Source organism: Perognathus longimembris, chromosome 28, assembly GCF_023159225.1.
Source record: "Perognathus longimembris pacificus isolate PPM17 chromosome 28, ASM2315922v1, whole genome shotgun sequence".
Classification (NCBI taxonomy): domain Eukaryota; kingdom Metazoa; phylum Chordata; class Mammalia; order Rodentia; family Heteromyidae; genus Perognathus; species Perognathus longimembris.
The window spans coordinates 61,271,909-61,298,354 of NC_063188.1; the positions used below are offsets into that span (position 1 = coordinate 61,271,909).

The following is a 26,446-nucleotide window of genomic DNA, read 5'->3' on the forward strand; positions in this document are numbered from 1 at the left end:
CCCCTTCGTAATGCCCTCCCCCCACAAATCACTGAATCTAATTTGGCACAAATGTACAAAAAAATCCCAGGGGAAGGGCGGGGGTCGTCTGGCCAGAAAGCTCATTTTTGTCCGGCTCAGACAACGAATGAAGCAAATTGGAAAAGACTGTGTCTTGTCCCTTTCTCGCTCCCCAACACACCAGGTTTGCTGTTGCCTGTGGGAAATAGCCTCAGGGTCCACACAATCCTTATTACAAAGCCCAAGTGTGTGTGTGTGTGTGTGTGTGTGTGTGTGTGTGTGTGTGTGTGTGTGCGCGCGCATGTGTGTTGTGTGTTTTGTGTTGTGTGATGTGTGTTCTGTGCAGGGAGGAGGATAGGGGGTGGGATCCCATGACGTGATTGGCTCCGCCTCCTGGTAAATATAAGGGGCGATTGGCGCGCAACGACCCCAAGCAGCAGCATTGAAGCCTGAGCAGCCGAACTCAGCATCCCCAACCCAACTCGGTTTAAGTCAGCCTTGCCAAACCCAGTCCGCGCTTCTTCGCTCCCTGGCTTTGCCACAGCAGTCTGGTAAGCCTTTGGGGCTGACACGTGTGTTGCAGGGGGAGGCGGGAGGGTCCTGACGTACCTAGGGTTCTCCTGCAACCATCGCATGCAATTGCATCAACCTGGCAATGACCTGTTGCTGGCGAGACCCCGGCCCCGGAAGCCAGGGCTCCCATCGCTACCCCAGCTTCACACTGTTTCTAGATGGGAACAGGAAAAAAACACCCACTGAGAGCTGAGTCGAGGTGGGGGGGGAGCTGAGGGGGACCCCTCCCCTCACCTTTGCGGAGATGGAAGTGTGAGCCATCTCGCGCAGAGAAGGGCTCTGGGGCCCTTCTCGGGGAGCGTCTCCCAATCTTAGATGTAGAAGCTCCGCCTCACAGTTGATGATCACAGGTCAGCCTAGGGGGGCGAGAGGAAGTGGGGGGACATTTGCGTACTCCCCTGGGTGAAGTGAGCACCCGCTGAGCAGTGCGGGTTTGCTGAGCAGAGATAAAATTGAACCGGTGGGTCACTTTTAATCTGCAGTGGATGTCGGTCCCCTCCCCTGGGTGATCTGAGAGCCATGTTTCCCAGACAGGGGATGTGCTACTGGAAGGATTGTGGGTGTTGGGCGTGAGAAGGGGGTTCTTCCAGAGTTGCTGGCCTCCCCGTAGTTGAGCTCTGCTTGAATTCCCAAGGAGTCACAGGCTATGGAACAGACACTAGGTTTTAGAGTTCCTGAATTGTGGTCTAGGATAAATTCTATAGGTTCCCGGCCAGAGAAAGAAGATATCTAATATTGTCTGAGAACTTACTAAGTATCCACCACTGTACTACTAGAGGGGGATTTCACATTCCTCTGCTGAAATCTTGCATCATTGCCATTTCTACTTGCCTGTGAAAAACAGTTTAGAGGTAAAGGCGCTTGCCTTTGTCCCTGTAACTCTCCCCTCTCCTCTCCCCTACAGCTCCTTTTCTAGGTGGAGTGGGTTTTGTAATTCACTTTTAGAGCTTAGGGATAATGAGCCCTATTGAAGGGCTTTTTTTTTTTTTTTTGGTCTTGTTTTTCAGCGTCCTCTTCCATTCCAACTACAATGTGGTGTCAGGCTCTTCGCAAATTTAGTCAGAAGCTGTTGCGGAGACGTATATTGGATCCAAGCATGACCGAGACCCGCCTTGCCCGATGCCTGAGCACTCTGGACTTAGTGGCCCTGGGTGTGGGAAGCACACTAGGTGCAGGCGTGTATGTCTTGGCTGGTGGAGTCGCCAAAGATAAAGCAGGACCATCCATTGTGATCTGCTTTTTGGTGGCCGCCCTGTCATCCTTGTTGGCTGGGCTATGCTATGCTGAGTTTGGTGCCCGGGTGCCCCATTCTGGTTCTGCGTATCTCTACAGCTATGTCACTGTGGGTGAACTCTGGGCCTTCACTACTGGCTGGAACCTTATCCTCTCCTATGTTCTCGGTGAGATGGTGGGACAGGGAAGGAACTGTACAGTCAGCAGGTGTGTGTGTGTGTGGTGGTGGTGGGGGGGTTGGGATCAGGAAATCTGAGTAGAATGGTAAAGCTGAATACTCTTTATTCCTTTTTTTTTTGTTGTTTGTCACGGGGCTTGAACTCTGGGCCTGGGTGCTGTTCTTGAGGTCTTCAGCTCAAGGTTAGCACTCTACCACTTTGAGCCATAGCACCACTTCCATTTTCTGATGGTTAACTAGAGATAACAGTCTTACTGACTTTCTTGCCTGGGCTGGCTTTGAACCATATTCCTCAGATCTCAGCCTCCTAAGTAGCTAGGATTACAGGCACGAGCCACCCATGCATGGCCAATACTCTTTATTCTTAATCTAATGATTTCAGTACTCCTAAATGTGCATATTTGTGGGAGTCTGGGAGGGTTGAAGGTGTGGAGAAATTATTTCTCCTATTCATCTCTGTCTGGGTTGGCTTCATTAAGTGACTGGTTTGGGCTTTGGTAGAGCTGGGAATGGTGGTGCATGCTGAAGTCCAAGAAGTCAGGAGACTGAGGTAAGAGAACTGAGAGCTCCAGGTCAGCCTGGGCTACATAGTGAAACTCTGATTTAAAAAACAACAACAAGAGCCAGGTACTGGTGGCTCATGCTTGTAATTCTAGCTACTGAAGAGACTGAGTTCTGAGGATGGCAGTTCAAAGCCATCCTGGGCAGGAAAGTCTGTGAGACTCTTTGTCTTCAATTAACCACAAGCAAATTGGAAGTGGTTCTGTGGCTCAAAGTGGTAGAGCTTTAGCCTTGAGCAAAAGAGCTGAGGGCTAGTGCCCAGGCCTGGAGTTCAAGTACCAGGACCAAAAACAACAACAAAAAATGACAATGGCAGGGATTTACATGAGACTGGAGTGGGGAAGGGATTAAATTTGACCCCATCCATGTTTTTTTCCTCTGCTCTATCAGGTACAGCCAGTGTGGCCCGAGCCTGGAGTTATACTTTTGACAACCTGGTTGGGAACTACATCTCACAGACTTTGAAAGGGACCATCGCACTACATGTGCCCAATGTCCTTGCAGAATATCCAGACTTCTTTGCTATGGGCCTTGTATTGCTGCTCACTGGTGAGGCCAGGGGTAGGGAAGAATGATGGGGAAGGCCTGGGCCTGTGAAGGGTTTGATGGAGTTGGTGATGGGAAGGAGGAAAACACACTGGGAAGGAAGGAATATGCCATAGAGTGAGGAAATGTAAGCATGGAGTAAGGATTCTCTTTCTTATGGTGCTGAATGAGTTTTCCCTACAGGATTGCTGGCTCTAGGGGCTAGTGAGTCAGCCCTAGTGACCAAGGTGTTCACAGGGGTGAATCTTTTGGTTCTCGGCTTTGTCATCATCTCTGGCTTCATTAAGGGAAACCTGAAAAACTGGAAACTCACAGGAGAGGACTACGCATTGACGAAGGCTGGACTCAATGACACTACTAGGTTAGAGAGCCACTCTTAGAAGCTACAGAGCTGGGGACACAATGGAAAGTAGGGGGAATTCAGAAAGGGCTGGGAAATAATGGATGGCTGGGCATTGAAGACCTAGCAAGGTACTTGGGCATTAGAGAAAAGTGTTGACTCAACATATCCTTACCTTGTCCATTCTTTTTTCTGCTCTAGCTTGGGCCCTTTGGGGGCTGGAGGATTCATGCCTTTTGGCTTTGAAGGGATTCTCCGTGGAGCGGCTACCTGTTTCTATGCATTTGTTGGTTTCGACTGTATTGCCACCACAGGTAAGTATATCAGTTGTGTCTGGGGCTTGGATGCTCAGGCTTCATACAGATTGGGGGTGGTAAGGGAGCAATTTGCTTCCCTGGTTCAGAAATTTTGTGCGGTGCCCTTTTGTGCAGGAGAAGAAGCTCGGAATCCACAGCGTTCCATCCCCATGGGCATTGTGATCTCCCTCTCAGTGTGCTTTTTGGCCTATTTTGGTGTGTCTTCTGCCCTCACCCTCCTGATGCCTTACTATCAACTTCAGCCTGAAAGCCCTATGCCTGAGGCATTCCTCTACATCGGATGGGCTCCTGCCCGTTATTTTGTGGCAGTTGGCTCCCTCTGTGCTCTTTCTACTAGGTCAGTGGCAAATGTTTGTGCTCCTCTGGGGCCAAGATCTCACATAAGGTCATTTCGTAATAGACAGTATAATGTCCTTTATAAGGGTTGTAGAGGGAAGATAGAGACACCTAACATGTACGAGCTTGGGAAGAAATCACTCAGTCAATTCATACCAACCTGGTCATTCTCTCCTGCAGCCTCTTGGGCTCAATGTTCCCCATGCCTCGGGTGATTTATGCAATGGCAGAGGATGGTCTTCTCTTCCATGTCCTTGCTCGGGTCCACAGTGGCACATATACACCCATCTTGGCCACTGTGGTTTCTGGCATTATTGCAGGTAAAAAAAAGGTCCTCTTAATGGTTTCACTGAGTCCTTTAACTTGGTTCATCATTCTTTTCTTTCCCTTTTTGTTTTCTGCCCCTAATTGCAGCATTTATGGCATTCCTCTTTAAACTCACTGATCTTGTGGACCTCATGTCAATTGGAACCCTGCTGGCTTACTCTCTGGTGTCCATTTGTGTTCTCATCCTCAGGTGAGACTACCTGCCTCTGTGTAAGGTGGTTTTGACTTGTGTTGTTTTTCCTAGGTGAGGATCCATGAGAATGTGCTGCTCCTCTCCCTCCCCCATTCTTGTCATTCTGACTTAACTTGAGGAATCCGGATATCCCTTTTTGTCCCAAAGAATTTCCACCACTAATGGTGATGAGGAAATTGCCTAGGAGAAAGATGATAAATGGTTGTGTTGTTCTTAAAACTTCCTTCTTTTCTTACTTATGCCACAGGTATCAACCAGACCAGAAAATAAAGACAGAAGAAGAGGAAATGGAGATGCAGGAGGAGCAGACAAATGAAGCAGAGAAGTTGACCCTCCAGGAACTATTTTGCCCACTCAGCTCCATTCCGACTCCACTCTCTGGCCAAATTGTCTATGTTTGTTCTTCACTGCTTGGTGAGCAGTGACATCTTTCTTTTTTTTTTTTTTTATTTATTTTTTTTTATTTTTGGCCAGTCCTGGGCCTTGGACTCAGGGCCTAAGCACTGTCCCTGGCTTCTTCCCGCTCAAGGCTAGCACTCTGCCACTTGAGCCACAGCGCCGCTTCTGGCCGTTTTCTGTATATGTGGTACTGGGGAATCGAACCTAGGGCCTCGGGTATACCGAGGCAGGCACTCTTGCCACTAGGCTATATCCCCAGCCCAGTGACATCTTTCTTTGGGGGTAGCTCTAAGGAGGTCAGCCAGATGGGGTGAACATCTGTGGTGGCATTTAGTGTTTCAAGAAGGTCTAGAGAGAGGGTGACCCTCAGGGGAATTGGCAACCTGACATGTTAGCATGTTGGTCTCAAGCATTTGTTTTGATGTCTTTTAACATGACCATTGAAGCTGTACTGCTGACTATTCTTTGCCTGGTGCTGAATCAGTGGACACTTCCATTACTTTCTGGAGACCCAGTGTGGGTCACTGTGGTTGTACTGCTCCTGTTGCTCATTACTGGAATCACTGGGGTTGTCTGGAAACAGCCACAGAACCCCGCTCCTCTTCACTTTAAGGTAAATGGTATCTCTTTCCTCCTACCAATCTGTCTTGGGAAAATAGGTTCCAAGCCCCTGTGGTCTAAGAAAGTTTATAGATATTCTTTAATCTGGTCAAAAGGGAAGATAAGAGGTACTTAGGCCAAAGACTTCTTTTTGGGGGGAGGAGTGCCTGTCCTGGAGTTGAACTAGAGGCCTGGGTGCTTTCTCTGAGCTTTTGTCCTCAAGGCTGGGGCTCTACCACTTGAACACAGATCCACTTCTGCCTTTTGTCTAGTTAACTGGAAATAAGTCTTGTAGACTTTTCTGCCCTCGATGGTATTGAACCATAGTCCTCAGATCTCAGCTAGGATTACAAGCATGAGCCATCAGTACCCAGCTCAAGACTTCTTTATTTGGCCCCTTTTAGGTCCTTTCCATATCCATTTCCCCAAAGTGCGTTTGGAGAATCCCATATGAAGTATAATGAAAGAATAGCACTGAAACAGTATGAGTGGGAGTTGAGTTCTGCCTTTTTTGGCCTGGATGAGATGGGCCACTATGGTATATGCAATGAAGATTTTCCTTTGTTTTCAGGTACCTGTTGTGCCTTTCCTCCCACTAGTGAGCATCTTTGTCAACATTTACCTTATGATGCAGATGTCTGCTGGTACCTGGGCCCGATTTGGGGTCTGGGTGCTGATTGGTATGTACACATGTGGGAAGAATAAGCCTGTTGAATGTCCTATTCTAACACCATTCTGTTTTGACCTCCAGTAGAAGATCTGGTAAACCTTTTCTGAAGGTTTACCTCCCCCTACCTCCCCCTCTCATAACTATCTTTCCTCACTAGGGTTTACTATCTACTTCGGCTATGGGATTCGGCACAGTGTGGAGGAGGTTAGGAGTCGGCAACCTCCACCCAAGACTACAGCCCAGACTATAGACCTTGATCTCACCAGCTCCTGTATCCAGCCCATTTGACCTAATCTCAGCCAAGTGCTATCTGGTCCCCCCTGTACAATAATGAAGAGCACCCTTGACCACATGGAGAGCTGATCCTCCCTCCCTGTGCTGTTGCTTGGAGTATACTGGTAGAGCTTGGCATTTATTATGGACTGAAGGCTATATCTTTGTCATCTCTCATCCTTTTTGTTTTTAGATTTGTCTGCTTTAAAATGGTCTCTGTAGTTGCTTACGGGCTTTGAAAAAAATATTATTGAAAGCAAATGGAAATAAAAGGATCCAACTCTGTCCTGTTCTTTGCTAGTTACAGATGATGTAGAGCTTGTCTTTAAGACTAGAGAGATGGCTGGGTGCTAGTAATTCTAGCAACTCAGGAGGCTGAGATCTGAGGATTGTGGTTTGAAACCAGTCCAGGCAGGAAAGTCCGCAAGGCTCTTATCTCTACTCAGAAAAAGCTGGAAGTGGCGCTGTGGCTCCTTGAGTGCAAAGAGGCTCAGGGACAGCATCCAATCCCTGGGTTCAAGCTCCAAGACTGGCAATTAATAAAACAATAAAGACTAGAGAGCTTCAGAAAGTGTCTTTTCTCTAGTTACTACAAAATGATCTGTTTCTGGGTGTTCTCTTTCTGGATTCCAATTTAAAGAGAGTAGTGGAAGCAGCCTAGTTTAAGAATGACCTTGAGATATATTTTTCCTCTTATTAAACTAAAGATTATGTTCTGGATAAGTAAACTGCAATACTTGTCTCTGGGATTTGGGGGTGGACTCTGATCTGAACACTGGCATTGGTTAGGGCCTACACTGAGACTATTGTCCTGTAGTCCACCCCTTCTACTTGGATCAGTCCCAGACTCTAGTGACTGCCTGGGCAACAGAAGTTTTGGCTGGTTGTTTGGCACTGTTAGTAGGAAGAGGTTTTGGTAAAGGGTTGTACCTATGCAAGGCTATGGATTGTTAGGGCAGTGCGGGATTAAAGGTCAGAGTTGCTCACATACCTGGAATTATTCATTCATCCATTTGTCCAACATATATATAAATTGTTAAACCCTATGCTAGGGTCTGGTGATACAAGCATGAACAAAACAGTCTCTACACTCACAAGGAACTGGAAAACTAGATGGGGATACAAGCAGATAAATCCAACTACAAAACTGAGGAGCCAGGCAGGGTGAGTGCTTGCTGGACTTCTGAGGAAGCATGGAAGAAGCTTAGCCTGTATAGTTTGTATGTAGTAGAGTGGTGGGAGGGCTTGGTTATCCACACATAGTGTGCAAGAAACCATGAAAGTATGGAAAAGATTACTTGGGGTACAAAATCTAATTTGAATGCTTCCCATGAGTAGCATGCTTATGGTTATGAAAGGTAACACACCTTATCCTAGTCCATCCCAGTAAGAGACTCTAAAGTTGTCAGTGGATAGTATGTGATTGGAGGAAAGGGGTCAGGAGTCACAAGGACTTCAAGCTGGGTGATGATTACATCATTTTTAGGTGCATAGCTAAGCTGAAGTAGGGAGATCATGCCTATCATTTATTAAGTAATTACACACAGTCTTTTTAAGTTTTATGTAATCTTTCACTAACCCTATGAAGTAGATATTGTCGTTTTTTCTTTTGTTTGATTGGTCATGGGGCTTGAACTCAGAGCCTGGGTACTGTCTTCAGGCTTTTTTGCTCAAGGCTAGAACTGTACTATTTGAGCCACAGCTTGACTTCCAGGTTTTTGGTGGTTACTTGGAGATAAGAAGTCTCATAAACTTTCCTACTAAAGCTGGCTTCAAACCATGATCCTCAGAGCTCAAACTCCTGAGTAGCTAGGATTACAGGTAGGAGGCATGCATGCCTGGCTTGTAGTCCTTTTATTTTATTTTACTTTATTTGCCAGTCTCGGGGCTTGGGCTCAGGGCCTGAGCATTGTCCCTGGCTTCTTTTTGCTCAAGACTAGCACTCTACTACTTGAGCCACAGTGCCACTTCCATTTTTTTCTGTTTATGTGGTGCTGTGGAATCGAACTCAGGGCTTCATGCATGCAAGACAAGCACTCTACTGCTAAGCCATATTCTCAGCCCTTGTAGTCCTTTTATATTGAGCAAGGAACATTTTTTTTGTTGGTGGTGGTGGTGATCATGGGGGGGCTTGAACTCAGGGCCTAGGCACTGTCAGTGAGCTCTTTTGCTCAAGGCTAGTGCTATACCAATGTGAGCCATACCATCACTTCCAGTTTTCTTGTGGTTAATTGGAGAAAAGTGTCTCAGTGACTTTCCTGTTTGGGTTGGCTTTGAACTGCTATTCTCAGACCTCAGCCTCCTGAATAGTTAGGGTTACAGGCATGAGTCACCTGTACCCTGTAGAGAACAGACTTTTTTTAAAATTAAAATTTATCGACAAGGTGATGTACAGTGGGGGTACAGTTACATAATAAGGTAGTGAGTACATTTCTTGTCTTATTTGTTATACCCTCCCTTATTTTTCTTCCCCTTCCCTAGTTCAGGTAAGCATATATACAATATCCAGTGTACCAAAATCATATACAGTAACCACGTGGGGTATGCCATAGGGAATTCACCTAGTACATTAAACATAACAACAATAAAATCTTCCTGTTTCCCTCTCTTGGAGTTCATTTTGCTTAGCCTCATCTTATATGTACATAGCTGTTGAGCTATTGTGATCCTCTGATAAGTCTATCCTAGACCTTTTTATGTTTTTTTAGTAATTGTTTGGTTTTAGATACATAATGTAAAGTCACTGACCCAAACATGTGGAAATACTATTTGAAAAAAAGTTTGCTATTTTTACAGACCTTGTAGGGAACAGGTTCTAAGTAGGAAATACCCTTAAATTGTATCACTTCAAAAGATCAGGGCCAGGATATAAACCACACGTCTGTGATATTAGTGAGCCTGTTTGCTCTTTAGCCACTTTGCAACATTGCTAGCAGTTACTTGGAGGACACTATGGTCATTTGGGAAAATACTTGGGGGCTTTTGGTCAATTGGACATAAGAGGTAAAAAAGAAGTGGGTTGTGTAGATTTCTTGCGAAAATTCTGGATGAATCTGGAAATTGTTAGCCTAAGATGAACATAAGAGGCAAGCACTCTACCACTAGGCCATACTCTCAGCCCCATAAGAAGAATAAAATGTTTGAAGAAATATGAATTCAGTTCCAGTCCTCCAGAATTTAGCTTCACATTGATGAAGACAGAAAGTCAACAATTAGAACTTGGAACTAGGACACAGGACTGTGCCAGAGCAACAGGTTGAGGAGTCAGATATCAACTCAGAGGCTGTACAATATTATAGAAGCTATGTGGATGAGAGGTTGTCATGGGGCTTGACTGGAGGTGTGGTTCAAGTGGTAGAAATCCTGCCTAGTAAGAACAAGACCCTGAGTTCAAACCCTAGTAAAAATTTGAAAAAAAAAAGATTTTTTTCAGCCCACGTTGTATCATCTTATTTAATATACAGGGAGTCATTAAAAATCAATAGAAAGATGAGCAATCTGGTAGAAAAATGAATAAAGAATATCAATATCAATCAGAAAAAGAATATAAACCACCAAATACAAGAATAGATTTTCAACTTCACTCAATTAAGGATACATAAATCAAAAACAACCATGAGATCTCAGTTCTTGCTTTATAGACAAAAATAAAACCTCATAGGCTTCTTATCTGGTAAAGTTAATTAAGGACAGGCATTAGAAAAGTGATGGTAAACGGATGGTAAATAACATCCTTGACTTGTGCACTCTTGTGATTTCTGTGGCATGCAAATTGATTTAAGAATTAAAAATATTTCTTTTGATCTGGTAATTCCATCTATAAGATATATGTAAACTGAGATTTTAGGATGCTGGAACTCAGAGTCTCATGCATGCTATGCATATGTTTATCATTGAGTGATGTTCTTGCAAACTACTTAATGTAGAGCATCAAGGAACTCAAGGAACTAGTTAATAAGTTAGAATACTAAGTTGTATTAATTCAGAACAGGAGATGTAGCTTGGTAGTAGCACACACACACACACATAGAAGTGTATATATCAACAAATGATAGGGAAATATCTTCAAGATATTCTGTTGAGCTTGACACCAATGTTTTATACCTGTAATACTAGCTACTTGGGGAGCCGAGAACAAGAGGATTGTGGCTCAAGGTCTGCTCAGGCAAAAAAAAAAAAAAAATTCAGGAGACCTTTTCTTAACCAAAGATATGTGCTTAGTAGTCCATATCTTTCATCTCATCTATCTTGTGATTGAAATAAGAAGAATTGTGGTTCAGGCTCACCTGCACAGAAAATTCTACAAGTTTCCATCTCAATAGAAGCTGGGCTGCTGGTGTACATTTGTCATCCTAGCTATGGTAGGAAGTATTAATAGGAAAATCACAATCGACGGATGCTCCTAGGCCAGAAAGGAGACCTTATCTATGAGAGCTAAGGATGTGGTTCAGTGGTAGAGCATCTGCCTAGCAAGTTCAAATCCTATGACTGTCAAAAAAGTGTTTTTCTATTATTAGTGACTCACTAGGGAGCCAGGAACATAGCTCAGAGGTAAACACATGTATAGCATGCGTGAGACTCAAGGTTTCATCCCCAACACCAAAATATGTCTCAGTAAATAGCCATATATGTAAATCCTTGAATTCAAATCCTAGGACTGCCAAAAAGGGAGAAAATACAATGAAATCCTAAAGTGCAGAATACTTGTGAAGAAACAAGAGAATGCATTTAGGAATATTATTTTTTAAAAAATAAGAAACTACTAAATTCTGCTTTCTCTTTTGTAATTTTTAGATTAAAAAAACTAGATGTAGCCATCACTTTCACATGTATTTTATAATTATCATAATAAGAGATTAGTAAATGAAGGAATAGGAGGACCCAGTGAAAAAGGGGAAGGAATGACTAAAGAGACAAGAGTGATGTGAAAGTCTAAGAAGGAATGAACATTTTAGAAACAATTGACAATGCCAAAAGCTACCTGGACAACCAAGTTAAATAACAGAACAATGTTCACCGGTTAGGTCAGTGAGCATGCAATTGATTTCAAGAGTTAAGTGGTGGGATGGAAGCCATAGTGGGTTGAGTAAGTGAAGTGTGAGGAACTGGGCGAAAAAAAAGAAGCCAGGGACTGTGCTTAAGCTCTGAGTTCAAGCCCCAGGATTGGCAAAAAAAACCAAAACCAAAAACAACAACAGTGCTGGGAATTGTAATCCAAGGCCTCATGCATGCTAGGCAAGTTTTCTACCACTGATCCACAATCCACTGTCCCCACTAAACATACTTATTTAAAAATAAAATATTTTATCACTATCCTAAGAGGAAAACATTTTTGAATACATATTAAAATAAATATCCAACCATTTAAAAATGTTCATCTATGCAATATCGAAAATAATCACACATACCACATTTTGGAAGCAGTCAAGCAGTGAGCACAGTGAATAATCTCCAACAGGCACTAGGCTTGAAAATGGGGGAGAAAATTGCTTGAGGCCTGATCTAATCTTGATCTCCTGAAGGATACAGAGATAAAATTGATCCAAAATGAGGAAAAAGACACAAAGTACAAAATGGTAATGTCCCAAGACAGGTAAGCATGAAGTGCTGTGAAAATTCAAACAGAGAAAATCTCACAAGGAGTTATAGAAAGACTTCAAGGAGGTCAGGGCCCTTTAAAAATAATATTTTTATTATCTTGAAGTAGTTGTACAAAGGAGTTGCATTAAACAAAAAAGTTTATGAATACAGTGCATTTTGATCAATGTCAGTCACATTCTTTTTTTAAATTTTTTTTAATTTTATTTTTTTCTTATTTGTTGTCAAAGTGATGTACAGAGAGGTTACAGTTTCATACATTAGGCATTGGATACATTTCTTGTACTGTTTGTTACTTCCTCCCTCATTCCCCCCTTCTCCTCCCCCTTTCCCTCTCCCCCCATGAGTTATTCAGTTGGTTTACACCCAACCATTTTGCAAGTATTGCTTTTGTAGTCGTTTGTCTTTTTATCCTTTGTCTCTTGATTTTGGTATTCCTTTTCACTTTCCTAGTTCTAATACCGGTATATACAGTTTCCAATGTACTCAGATAATATACAGTGATAGTGTGGGTAGAACCACAGGAAGGGGATACAAGAGGATCATCAACAATAGAAGCTACGGTTTCACATGGCATGTTGAAAGTAATTACAACAGTGATATAACAGTCGTTTCCATAATGTGGAGTTCAATTCACTTAGCATCATCTTATGCATTCATAAGGGCATAGCTATTGGGCTCTTGTGATCCTCTGCTGTGACTAGCCTAAACCTGTGCTAATTATTCCCTATGAGGGAGACCATGGAGTCCATCAACATGTCAATTTATGAGTACACTGCATCTTGGTCAATGTCACCCCTTCCGTCATTCTCCCTCATCTGTCTTAACCCTACCCATCTCCTCAAGTTTCCTAGTTCCATTTTCACTTGTGTAAATTGAGTATTATGACTGCATTCACCCACAGTTTTTCTCTCGCCATTCATCCACCCCAGATAAGACATGTTTCAGCTTCTTGGTGTTCATTTTGTTAAAGTGTCTGTTATTCAACTGAAAATATATTTTCCCCACAGCGATGGAGCCAACAACCAAACCATGTTTTCCTATCAGAACCAGTGCAGAAGAAAGTTGATTTATGTTTGTGTACCAAATCTAGAACAATTCATTCCACCTGCCTCCTCTCTCATGCTAAGTGATTGATTTCAAGAGAAGTGGATTTAATTTTGTTGGGAATTTTCTATCTTCCAGAGTACATGAATTTCGTTAGTACTATCTTAGTTCAAGTTGCGACAACAAAATGGTCATAAACTGGGTGGCTTCTATAACATACATTTCTCACAGTTCTGAAAGTCCCATAGTTCAAGATCAAAGCACTCGCAGATTCTGTGCCTGGTAAGGGCCCATTCTATTCTTCAAAGATGGCACCTTTTGTCTGCACCCTCCTATGATGGAAGGACTGAGTTCCATTTGGGTCTCTGCCATCACCACTTACTCAATTTCCAAAGTCTTTCTCTTGACCATCCTCCTGGGAATTCGGTCTCCATGTAAGACTCTATGGTCCATTATAAGCCATGGTCTTCGTGTATCCTTTACAGATGCATGAAAGCGCCGGGAAGAATAGGGCAAATACTCAGCAACAAACCTCACCATAGAGGGGGAGAGAAGGGACTGGAGAGGCACTGAAAGAATTGAAATCCCCACAGTTCTCAGGGCCACCTGTTTCTTTAGCCCTGTCTTTGTTTGTTTGTTTGTTGTTGCTGTTGCAGTTTGTGTTTTTGTTGTTTTTTTTCTGCCTTAGTCTTATTTTTAATTGTTCCATTGTTTCATTATTGATAAACGACGTCAATCCTTTTTCATTTCTGTCCACCTTGGCTACTGCATCCTCCAGTGTGCAACTTTGCCAGCACAGCTTATAAGAAAGTCGTCACTCACATTCTTATCCACCCTTCCCAACCCATCCCTTCCCTTACTTTTCTTAATTTTGTAGGATATGTACTGAAATTTTTGCTATTTAGCAAAGCAATTTATGAATACAATGCATCTTGAACTATGTTACTCCCCTCAACATTTTCACTCCCCTTTGACTCTTGCCTTCCCTTATTTTCTTAAATTTGTAATATATACAATGAATTTGTGCCTGCATTCTCCCCCCACCTCCTTTCATTTGTCTACCTCTCTCCCTTTGGCCCTACCTATTCCATCCCCTCTAGCAAGTGCCCATTATCTGGTGCTTATTTTGTTGGGCTTTGATTTATTCTTTTAAACTAAAGCTTAAAGGAGGGATAAAATGTGTCAGTATAAGCTAAGCACTGGTGGCTCATACCTATAATCCTAGTTACTCAGGAGGCAGAGATCTGAGGATCTTAGATTGTAGCCAGCTTGGCAGACAAAGCTGAGACCCCACCACCACCACCACCACCAACAACAAAGGCAGAAGTATGCCTCAAGTGGTAGTGTTATTTGTGAGTGAAAAAGCTGAGTTTGAGGCCTTGAATTCAAGTCCTAGTACTGTGGCAAAAGGGAAACCAGTACACAAGGATGGAAAACCTTAATATTAAATTTTCCCAGAACTCCCAGAGGAGTGAAGTAGAAAAATAAGATAGTAAAGGTATGTTTCTATAAGGCTCCTTACTTTTTAAATTTATTAGGTGATGCTTGGGTTTTTATCTCAAGGCCTTTATTAACTTGGCTTGTTCTACTAGGCTGGCACTCTACCACTTAAGCCATTCTTTCAGCCCTGCTTTTTGTTGGCTATTTTGGAGATGAAACCTTATGGAATTTTCTGCCTGGGCTAGCTTTGATCCTGAATCTTCCAGATGCCAAACTCCTTTGAGTAACTAGGTTTACAAGCATAAATTACCAGTGCCCAGCTTGCACTGGTTACTTTTGAGATAGGGTCTTACTTCCTGACTGGTCCTTTGTTGGACCACCAAACTTCTGTTTATGCTTCTTATTGTAGCAGGAATAACAGGCCAAACTTTGTCCATTGAGAAGAAATCTCACAGGCTCTTCTCCCTGGGTTGATCTGAAACTGTGATCCTCCTGATTTCATCTTCCAAAATTGCTATGATTTCAGTTATGAACCACCAGGTTCAGGCTTCCAGTGAGACTCTTGAAGGCCTTTCCTTCCTGAGTCTGCAACTGAATGACAATAAGTGTGTGGGTGGAGGCAGAGAGACAGAGATTGCATAGTAGGTACCAAATTACAGTGAGGTACAAATATTAAGTTCTACTGTTCTATAGCACAGTAAGGTGACTATATTTTAGAACCATTTATTATTTTATAAAGAATCAGTAGGGAGCAAAAGCATCAGGTACTGAGTTCAAGTCCAGGTTTCACACCAAAAAGCAAATCAGTAGGGAGAAATTAAATGGTTTCCAATATATAGAAATGATAAATGTGATATTACACAGTCTAGTGGCTATACTTAATGATAATGTACTATATATTTTAAAAAGTAGGAGAATTTTGAATATTTTCACCTCAAAGAAATAAATATATAAGTAAATATTTAAGACAATCTACAAGTGCATACAAATGTGTAAGGTCCACCCTGGGGAGGGCTCCCTGCAGATGCCCCCAACCTGTTTAAGTCTGTTCAGTACCTGAGTTACCTCCCCCTTCTCTGAGGTCACATCCAATCCACCTGTCCATATCTCCTGCCTTTCCCTATATAATCTGGCTCACACATGAGTCCCCACTCTCTTTCCTTTTCTCGCTTGCTCTCTTTTTCTCTTCTTCCTTCCCCTCTGTCTCCCCATGCCTGCATCTTGTGTGGGCTGGCAGTTTGCTCTCTCCCCAATAAACTCCTTTCTGCCTGAACCATGTGGCGGGTTTCCTTTCTGGTGAACCTTACATCTGGTGCTATGACTCTGGAGGGGACAGAGTCAGGAGTCGCTGGATCTCCTCCTCCCTCCTCTCTTATGAGGGTTAATCCGTCTTCTTGACGGTCCCTCCTCAGACTAAACTGCCAAAAGCTCGAAGAACCTCACTTCGGACTTCTAGCCTTTACCATTGCTGGCTATGAATCCACCACACCATCTCCTCTCTACGTTTGGTGAGTGACTCCCATCTACAGGTCCTCTGTTTGTCTGACCACGCCAGAGGGACTCTGAATGCTATTTTGGCCAGTCTGTCCTCATTTTAGGGATGCCTGAATTGAGAATTTTATTTGTAAGTTCGTGTAGACCCCCTGTCTATGTCCTTGTGGGCTCCTATGTCCTCACCAGACTACTCCATAAGGTCAATGCCTCATAAGCTAGAAAAAATCAGTCCCAATGGCCCAACCTTTTGGCTTGTGCCCTCAATAGTGTGATGTGGGCTGGGTTCCAGGGACCCCCATCTAGGTTCCCTCTCAAAGGGGCTAGCCATTCTGGGTTTGATCTACTCCCCAAGCCAAAGGAAAAAGCAGGCAGTTTTAGAGAAATAACTGACAAGTACTTGTGATCAATTCTTATAAGCTACAGCCCCTGCCTCTTGAGACTTCTTCCAGGCTTCATTCAAGGGCTGGCATCTACCACCAAGGGACAGCTGCTGCTTGCCTTCTCCCATGGGGCCACATCTCCACCTTTTACCCCTAATGTTGATGCCCCTTGCTAGCAGGAAGTAGCCAGAGAGTCGACGCCCTTTTTTTTTTTTTATAATTATTAAAAGGCTGGAATGTAAGGTCCACTCCCAGGAGGGCTCCATACAGATATCCCCCACCTGTTTAATTCTGCACCCAGTACCTGAGTTACCTAGGTAACTCGCACACCTGGAGGCAGTTACCTCCTGCTTCTCTTGAGGTCACATCCAATCCATATCTCCCACCTTTTCCTATATAATCTGGCTGTACACCATCCCTGCGCTCTTTCCTTTTCTCTCTTAATCTCTCTTGCTCTCTTTTTCTCTACGTCTTTTCCCTCTGTCTCCCCATGCCTTGTGTGGGCTGGCAGTTTGCCCTCTCCCCAATAAACTCCTTTCTGCCCGAACCATGTGGTGGGTTTCCTTTCTTGCTAACCTTACAAAATGTAGTAACAGAAATATGGTAGATTCAGGGGAGAACTTAAACAGCTTAATTCCTTAGAAAGGCAAAGTCAAAATTAACACTGGGAAATGAGTACTTGAAAGGGAGTGGCGATGGGCTAAGGGGAGGGAAGTAGATGAATGAAGAGAAGGAATGTGTGGAGGTGATGCAGTAAAAAATTCAATATATATCCTCCAAAATTAAGAAAAGTGAATGAAAGGGTGGATTGGGAGATGGGTAAGAATTTTGAAAGGGGTGAAGCTGATCAAGATGCATGCCTTGCTCTGCTGAATGGCAAGTCCTTTGTACAACTACATAAAAATAATTTAAAAATATATGAAATAAAAATATTTTAAGAAGATAATGTATTTATGCCTGATTAAACATTATGCAATGCATACATATATTGTAAATCACATATTATACCATTGATATGTACAATTTTTATGTTAATAGTTAAAAGAAATTTAAATAAAAATGAAATGATGGGTGGGTTGACTGTAACTCTAGCTACTCAGGGGTCAGAGATCTAAGAATATAAATTCCCAGTCAGTTGGTGCAGACGAATCTGAAAGACTCTGATATTCAACTAATCAGAAAATAGTCAGAAATGGAGGTATGGCTCAAGTGGTTAAGCACCAGCCTTGAACAAAAAAGCCAAGCAAGAGAGTGAGGCCCTGAGTTCAAGCCCCAGTACTAGCAAAGAAAAAGTGGAAGGAAGGGAGGGAAGGTGGGAGGGAGGGAGGGAGGGAGGGAGGGAGGGGTATGTACTGACAACAATGTTAAATTGGGCAAAAGAGGGAGTGGTTCTATGGCTTGATTAAAAAATTCCTCACCATACCCTAGATATTTCCAGAATGTTGAATTCAGAAATGAATTCAGACAAGTTCTCTGTATAGAATTTGCTAGTCTTCCCCAGATCTCTTGCTCAAGTGGCTCTATTCCAACAATTCTCTGACCTCACGAAGCCTCCAATTCACTGACTTCCCACACTTTCTCTTTTCATCAGCCTCCTCCAATCTTTGCTTTCTCTCTTACTCATCTAAATTCCTGAATTTATTATCATATCACTACTTGAAAATACTTCCAATTTCCTAGTGAATACTCCAGAGATTCCCTCCACATCAAGTGATTCACATATTCATAATCGTCCTTTATTTGTGCCATTCAGGATACTTGGAGACAACAGGTTAATGGTGGTTAAGGTTGGCTAGGGCTTTCACTGAAAATTTTCCTTTTCTTTCAATTTCCCTATCTCTGAACCAACACTTTCTCATCTCATTTATATTCTTCAATTCACTCCCTCCTATTCTCATTTCTTGACTTTGCCTCTTATTTTATTAAGGAAAATATATGCCCATCAGATAAAGTCTCCATCATTCTGTAGATTTTTTCCTTTTATACACATTAGCTTTTCTTTTTCCCCACTAATAATAAAATACATGTGTATTGTAAAGAATTTAATGGAAAAGTAGGTTGTGGGTGTAGCTTAGGGATAGAGTGCCAGCTCACCATGCATGAGGTCTGTGACTGATCCCCAGCTCTGTGAAAGAAAAAAAGACGACTTCAAAGTCCCACTACTCAAAGAAGACATTGGGCTGGGAATGTGGCTTAGAAGTAGAGTGCTTGCCTAGCATGCATGAAGCTCTGGGTTTGATTCCTCACCATCACATAAACAGTAAAAGCTGGAAGTGGCACTGTGGCTCAAGTGGTAGAGTGCTAGTCTTGAGTAAAAGGAAGCCAGAGACAGTAATCAGGCCCTGAGCCCAAGCCCCAGGACTGGAAAACGAAAAAACATCATTGGCATTTTAGTAATTTTTCTTCCAGATCTTTTTATTCAAATATGCATAAAATTTTATCTAACTGCTTATTCTTGGTAAACTTTTCCCCCTATGACTGTAGACTGTTATCCAGGTGCTGGAGGCTCATGCCTGTATCCTAGCTTCCCAGGAGTTTGAGATCTGAGGATTGAGATTTGGAGTCAACCTGTTTCAGGAAAGTCCATGAGACTCTTAAGCGTCAATTAACCAGCTAAAACCCAGAAGTGGAACTCAAGTGTTATTGCCAAAAAGCTAAGGAACAGAGCCTAAGTCATTAGGACTGGCAAAAAACCAACCAACAAATAATTTTTTTTCCCAATCCTGGGGCTTGAACTCAGGGCCTAGCACTGTCCCTGAGCTCCTTTTGCTCAAGGCTAGCACTCTGCCACTTGAGCCATAGACCCACTTCTGGCCTTTTCTGTTTATGTGATACTAAGGAATGGAATCCAGGGATTCATGCATGCTAGGCAAGCACTCTACCACTAAGCCACATTCCCAGCACAAATAAATAAATTGTAATAGTTGATTAATTCAAATAAAAAATAAAAATGAGTACATTTATTTAAAGATTCTGGACGCTTTGTAGCTCACATAAGACAATTAAAAGATCTCAATTGTTGATTGGACTCTGGGACTAATGCTGGTATACCTAACAACTCAGGAATCTAAGATCTGAGGATGAAGGTTCGAAGTCAGATGGCAGAGCACTCCAATTGGAGTTTTTTTTCAAATCTCCAATTAACCAGCAAAAAGCTGAAAGTGGAGCTATGGTTCAAGTGATAGAGCAATGACGAGTGAAAAGCTAAGGGATGTATGGGTGCAAATGTGTGTGTGTGCACACACACAAATCTCAGTTGTTGGACATGTAGCATAGGTTACTAGGAATAAACTTTGTCATAGCATGTAACCTGCCTCTCTCTCTCTCTCTCTCTCTCTCTCTCTCTCTCTCTCTCTCTCTCTTTCTCTCTCTCTCCTTGGTCATGGGAGTTGAACTCAGGGTGTGGGCACTGTCCCTGAGCTTTTCTGCTCAAGGCTAGTGCTCTACCACTCTGAGCCATAGCTCCACTTCTGGTTTTCTGGTGGTTAATTGCAGATCACAGTCTCATAGACTTTCTTGCCTGGGCTGGCTTTGAACTGCAGTCCTCAGGTCTCAGCCTCCTGAGTGGCTAGGATTACAGGTGTGACCCACTAGCCCCTGGCTTAACATCTCTTTTTATATGAAACTTTCCTCGTTGCCACCCAATAATTACATGCTAACAACCTAGCAACATTCTGACCTTTAAATTCTCTCCTACACCTCATTATGCTATATATGTTTGTGCCCCACCCCTCTCCTTGGTACTGGGAATTGAACTCAGAGCCCCTTGCTTGTCAAGGGCTCTACCACAAGCCATGTTTTCAGCTCTTCCAGTTTTTTGGATAGGCATGCATCCCACACCCTTACTTGATACATATCTTTGCAAATCCCCAACATACTGAACAGTTTTTGAGAAGCTGGCAATTAAAAATTACAGAGAGATTAGATTCTTTTCTATTTTTTGGCAGTTCTAGGATTTGAACTCAGGGCCTTATACTTGCTAGGTAAGTACTCTAACATTTGAGACACTCCTTTTTGGGGGGTTAATTTTGAAAAAAGGCCTGAGTTTATTCCCTAGTCAGCCTGAACAGTGATCCGCCTGTTTGTAGTTCCTTGTGTAGCTTGGATGGCAAGTGTATATCCCCACACCCAACAATTTTGGCTCCCCAGTAGTTTAGGGTAATGGGTGTTCAGGGCACCCAATGAGATGAAATTTTTAAAATTTCTGTTTTGCCTCAGGCTAGCCTTAACCCTCGATTCCCCCGATTTCCACTTCTCAAATAACTAGGATTACAGATTTGCATCAAATAGTCTAATCTGTTTGAATATTATTTTGCTATTATCAGGACAGAGGTTTTTAAGGAATTCTGTTAGTCATGTAGGGAAAAATTGTATATGTGAGGCTTCTTTCTTCCCCTTTACCACCCCTTTCTTCATCTGTAAAATGGGAGAAAAGTACCTGCTTCAGAGTATTGCGAATTAAACGAAGGTTTACATTGTGCACTTGTTAAATGGGCCTGTCACCACCAGCACTGTCCTGAGCCATGCATGACTTTGGTTACTACAACTAAGACTATTTCATCTCATTAGAGGTAATTGCCTAGTGCAACTGTAAACGGATCATTGGTATAATCAATTAAAACCATGGAAATACCAGACACAGAGCAACACAGCTTCAATGGCTTATATGGGCATTTTCAACCTGCACTTAGAATTGGAGCAGCTGCATCTATGAGACTAGAGATAAATTTCAGGGGTTAAAGGTTAGTCCTAGTGTGGGTTCTTGCAGCAGTCAGCCATGGCCTCTTCTAGCTCTGTCTACAGAACAGTGGTAGATTTGTATGCCAAATCCACAGGAATAAAATGCTACATTGGAGGCAGATTTACAGCCCCTGGGCCCTAGTTCAGTGGTAGTGTGCTTGTCTGGCATGTGTGGGGTCTTGGGTTCTATCTCCAGCAGTGGAAAAAGAAGAGAGGATTTTTTTTTATATGTATTGCCAAACCGCCTTTCTTCCAGTTACAATAATTTGTACTCCTATCAACAGTACACAAGAGGTCCTGTTTTGTGTATCTTGCCAAATCTGAGGTTTCATTAATCTTTAAAGCTTTGCCAATCTGATAGTTGAAAAAAAAATCTACTTTGCTTTAATTTGCATTTCTATGTTTTCTAGTGAGATTGAATACCTTTTTCTTTTTTTTTTCTTTGCCAGTCCTGGGGCTTGAACCCAGTGCCTGAGTACTGTCCTTGGCTTCTTTCTGCTCAAGACTAGCACTCTACCACTTGAGCCACAGCACCACTTCTGGCTTTCTCTATATATGTGGTGGTGAGGAATCAAACCCAGGGCTTCATGTATATGAGGCAAGCACTCTACCACTAGGCCATATTCCCAGCCCTCCTTTTCCTTTTTTTTCAACCATATATTTATTATTTTATCATCCATTAGTTTTACAAAGGAAGCAATTTCATAGTGACATTTCCATACATGTATACAACACATTTCAATCTCGTCCCATCTATCATTCTCCCTTACCCCTGTAACTCCTAAAACAATTCCAATAGGTTTCATTGTTCTATTTTTATACATGGAAAAAATCTGTTTTGACTATAGGAGGTTGAAGATCATTTCATGTGTTTATTGGCTATGTTTCTTCTGTGTAAATTGTCTATCTGTGTCCTCTGATCATTTTTTAAAACTAGGCCATTTGTCTTTTTCCTTTTATTTTGAAGTACTGCTTTTATGTTAGAGATGTTAACTCTATTTTACACAGGGTCTTACTTTATAGCCATGCTATCCTTGAACCCCCAATTCTGCCTCAGTCTCCTGAGTGTTGGATTACAGGCATGCACCACTACATCCAGTTTGGTATTAAGTTTTTGATTAATGAAATATATAGTTTTTTTGTAGTTTGTTTTTTGCTAGTCCTGAGGCTTGTATTCAGGGCCCTGAGCACTGTCCCTGGCTTCTTTTTGCTCAAGGCTAGCACTCTGCCACTTGAGCCACAGCGCCACTTCTGGCCGTTTTCTATATACGTGGTGGTTGGGAATCGAACCCAGGGCTTCCTGTATATAAGGTAAGCACTCTTGACACTAGGCCATATTCCCAGCCCCGCTTACTCTGTTTTAATCTGCTCTAATGATAGTCTTAATAGGCTCTCATTAGAATCCAAGCTTTTCACTCATTTTCTATACTATATTTCACCATTTCTATAACAGTTTGTAAAAGATAGGACAGACAATATATGGCTTGTGTCAGGTTAAGGGGAATTATTCTCAGAATGTAACATGTCATCTAATGACATTTTACTAATTCTTTCATAGCCTCAGAATGCACTTGCTTTTTATTTTCTGGTACTGGGGCTTGAACTCAGGGCCCAGGTGCTATCCCTTAGCTTCATTTGCTCAAGGTTAGTGCTTGGCCACTGGGGCAATAAATCCTGCCTTTTGCTGGTAAATTGGAGAGAAGAAGGTTTTCAAATTTTCTTCCCTAGCTGGCTTTAAACTGTCATCTGCAGAAGCCATCTCGATCAAAAACAAGAAATTGGAGGAGGTAACAAACAGTACAAGAAATGTATCCAATGCCTAATGTATGAAAGTGTAACCTCTCTGTACCTCAGTTTGACAATAAAAATTTCACACACACACACAAAATTCCAAACTAAAAAAAAAAAAAAAAGAAATTTGAGATACTCACATAACATTGGGCCTTAACTCTGTATTTTCGATATTCTCTGGTCCTTCCAATGGGATGTCAGCTGCTCAGTCGCTCTGACTTTGCATTCTTGTTTGCAATCAGCATTAATGGAGTCATGAGATTCCTGTATACCTTTTCTAATGTTGGATACTGTAATATTCATTCCATTGCAGACATTATTCATCATTCAGAGCTTTAAGATGCTTGTGAAAGGGTTGCTGTATGTTAAGAACTGAGCTAATAATAGTCTGGTTTGTTCAACTGTTCAGCCATGAACAAAAAAAGGTGTTGTTGAGCCAGGGACCTAGGTGGGAAAATGGAATGAATACGACGTCAAATGGTCAACAAGGAAATAAAAAATGATAATAGGAATTAATATGTGTGTGTGTGCCTGCGCGTGTGCATGTGTGTGCATGTGTGAGTACATGCCAATACTGAAGCTTGAACTATGGGCTTTGGACTGTGTGGATCTCACATTCTAGCCCATCCTTTTCTTTCCTACTGACACTCTTCTACTTTAGTTATGTTTTCACTTTTAGTTTTTTGCTTGTTAAATAGAGATACGAGTCAGTTTGATATGTCTTCTCCAGCTGTCTTTGAACCATGATCCTTAGATCTCAGCTTCCATTATAGTTGTGAACCACTGGCACTAGTAGGACATAAGTAGTAACGGTATGCCAGCCACTCACTTTTCTACATGCTGTATATAAATTATCCATTGAACCAGAAGCCTAGAACTACTTTTATTTCCATTTGATCAATGGGGAAATTGTAGTGCTAAGATGCAAAGAAGTAGCACATAGCCACACAACATGTAGTGCCCTGGGATTTACTCAACTCTGGAATATTCTACTTCCTTTTTCTACTGTATTTTAATGTCTAATTTGGCAAACTAGGATTATGAAGACCTAGCAAATTGCAGGATGCAAAAGGACGAGTCATTAACAGTATAATATTCCCTCTTGCCAAGGGAGATACATTCTAAGACCTCTGGTGAGAGGATGCTTGAAACTATGAATGAGCACTGACCAATACACCATGCATACACCCACATCTCTATGCACACCTATGATAAAGTTTAATTTATAAGTTATGCATGGTAAGAGATTAACAACAATAACAATAAAATGAAATGGCTATGATAATGATTATAAACTACGTTAATAAAGATTATCTAAAGTGAAGAGCTAATGGCTCATGCCTGTAATTCTAGCTACTCAGGAGGCTGAAATCTGATGATTGAAGTTCAAAGCCAGTTGGGGCAGGAAAGTTCATGAGACTCTTACCGCCAATTAACCAGCAAAAATCTGTAAGTAGAGCTGACTCTCAAGTGCTGTAGCACCAGTTTTGAGTGTGAAGAGCTAAGATACAGTGCCCAGGTCCTGAGATTAAGCCCCAGTATGTATGTGTGAATTTATGCATGTGTGTGCATGTGCTCACACACACACTTATTTAAAATTTACTAATTGCTTATCTCTGGAATTTCCCTTTTAATATTTTCAAGTTACAATTTAATGTAGGTAAGTGATTTTTTTCTTTTCTTCATTATATTATATGATCTAGAGATAGAAAAAATTGAAAGTGGAAAATAAATTATTTTTAGAGGCCTAATACTTTCTATGATAGATAATGGCTGTGAAACTTTCAGGGTCAGGAGGGAACCTGAATGTTCTCAGAATGGGATTCATAGTTTCTTCTTGATCATCCTGTGATCTAGTTCCACATCTTGGCTGACTGAGATGCGTAGGGCTTAAAATTACAGTACATGATGAGCTAGGTGCTGGTGGTTCATGCCTATAATCCGAATTATTCAGGAGGCTGAGATTTTAGGATTGTGGTTTGTAAGCCCGCTAAAGTAGAAAAGTCCCAGACACTGCCTCTCCAAAATAACAAGCCTAAAGTTGAGTTAGACAGGTGGGTCAAGTGGTAGAGTAAGGAGCAAGCAGGATTTAAACAGGTGCAGGAGCAAAAAGAAACAAAAAGCACAGCTTACGATGGGAGAAACTTCTCTAAAGAGCTTCTTTTCTTTTGCAGTGGCTGAAGATTAGAACTCACAGACTGGCATGCTCTACCAAAGAGCTACATCTCCAACTCCCTCCCCACTTTTTTTCCGGTCCTGAGGCTTGAACTCAGGGCCAAAGCACTGTCCCTGTGCCTCTTTGTGCTCAAGGCTAGCGCTCTACGACTTGAGCCGCAGTACCACTTTGGCTTTTTTGAGTACTTTATTGGAGATAAGAGTCTCACGGGGGCCAGAATGTGGCTGAGCGGTAGAGTGCTTGCCTAGCATGCATGAAGCCCTGGGTTCGAGTCCTCAGCACTACATATATAGAAAAAAGCCAGAAGTGGCACTGTGGCTCAAGGGGTAGAGTGCTAGCCTTGAGCAAAAGGAAAACAGGGACAGTGCTCACTCAGGCCCCATGTTCAAGCCCCAGGACTGTAAACAAACAAAACAAAACAAAAACAACCAGCAACCCAAAACAAAAAGAGTCTCACGGGGACTTTTCTGGGCTTTGAACCACTATCTTCAGATGGCCTCCTTAGTACAGCTAGGATTTCAGGCATGAGCCCCTGGCACCCGACTCATTTCCAACATTTTTGTTACTCTGTTAATACTGTGTTTGTCTTCAAAATTGGAGACTCTCAGAGGCAATTTTGGTAGGGGCTAATTATGTAGTGGCACATACTGTACACAAATTAGGTGGAATTAAATATATTTACTGACATACTCCTCCCATATGTAAAACTATTTCCAGATGAGTCAGACATATGAACTTGCTGTGAGTCTAGGACAATCCAGGAATTATTCTTTCTTCATATTTGAAGGGCAGAGCAGTAGAAACATGCCTAGGAGCTAGAGTTGTTCAATCTCTTCAACTTCTGATGCTTCAGACTTTTTTTTTTTTGGTAGTGGAGTTTGAACTCAAGGGTCTTGCGCTTGTTCGGTTATGCTCTATGGGCTTTTTGCTAGTGATTTCGGAGACTGAATTGGCAAAGTTTTCACCTTTTAATAACCATTGGGTAGCATTGTCTAGTTGATCTCCCCATTTTAAAAAATGTATGCTCTTTTCTTTCCGATAACCCTGGCCACCTTCATTCTTTGCGCAATTAATCTCGGTATGTTTCTACAGCAGACTTGTTTACTGCTAGTGAATGTCAGTCTGGTGCCACTCAGTAAATTCTCTGAGTAGCATCCCTAAGACGTAAGATCTTGAGTGGACTTCAAAGCTTAGACTCCGCCACACCCAGAAATGATAAAGTGGGCGGGCCTCG

At 42.3% G+C, this 26,446-nt stretch overlaps 1 protein-coding gene across 1 annotated transcript; it reads left to right on the forward strand.

Moving 5' to 3' along the window:
• Positions 1-309: 309 nt before the first annotated feature.
• On the forward strand, positions 310-6,814 carry Slc7a3 (solute carrier family 7 member 3). The gene is made up of 12 exons (XM_048335995.1): positions 310-551; positions 1,581-1,973; positions 2,936-3,094; positions 3,275-3,452; positions 3,633-3,745; positions 3,863-4,085; positions 4,265-4,404; positions 4,499-4,601; positions 4,852-5,018; positions 5,450-5,616; positions 6,175-6,283; positions 6,431-6,814. The coding sequence occupies exons 2-12, from the start codon at positions 1,604-1,606 to the stop codon at positions 6,559-6,561; spliced, it is 1,860 nt and encodes a 619-aa protein (XP_048191952.1). The 5' UTR covers positions 310-551; positions 1,581-1,603; the 3' UTR covers positions 6,562-6,814.
• The last annotated feature ends 19,632 nt before the right edge of the window (positions 6,815-26,446 follow it).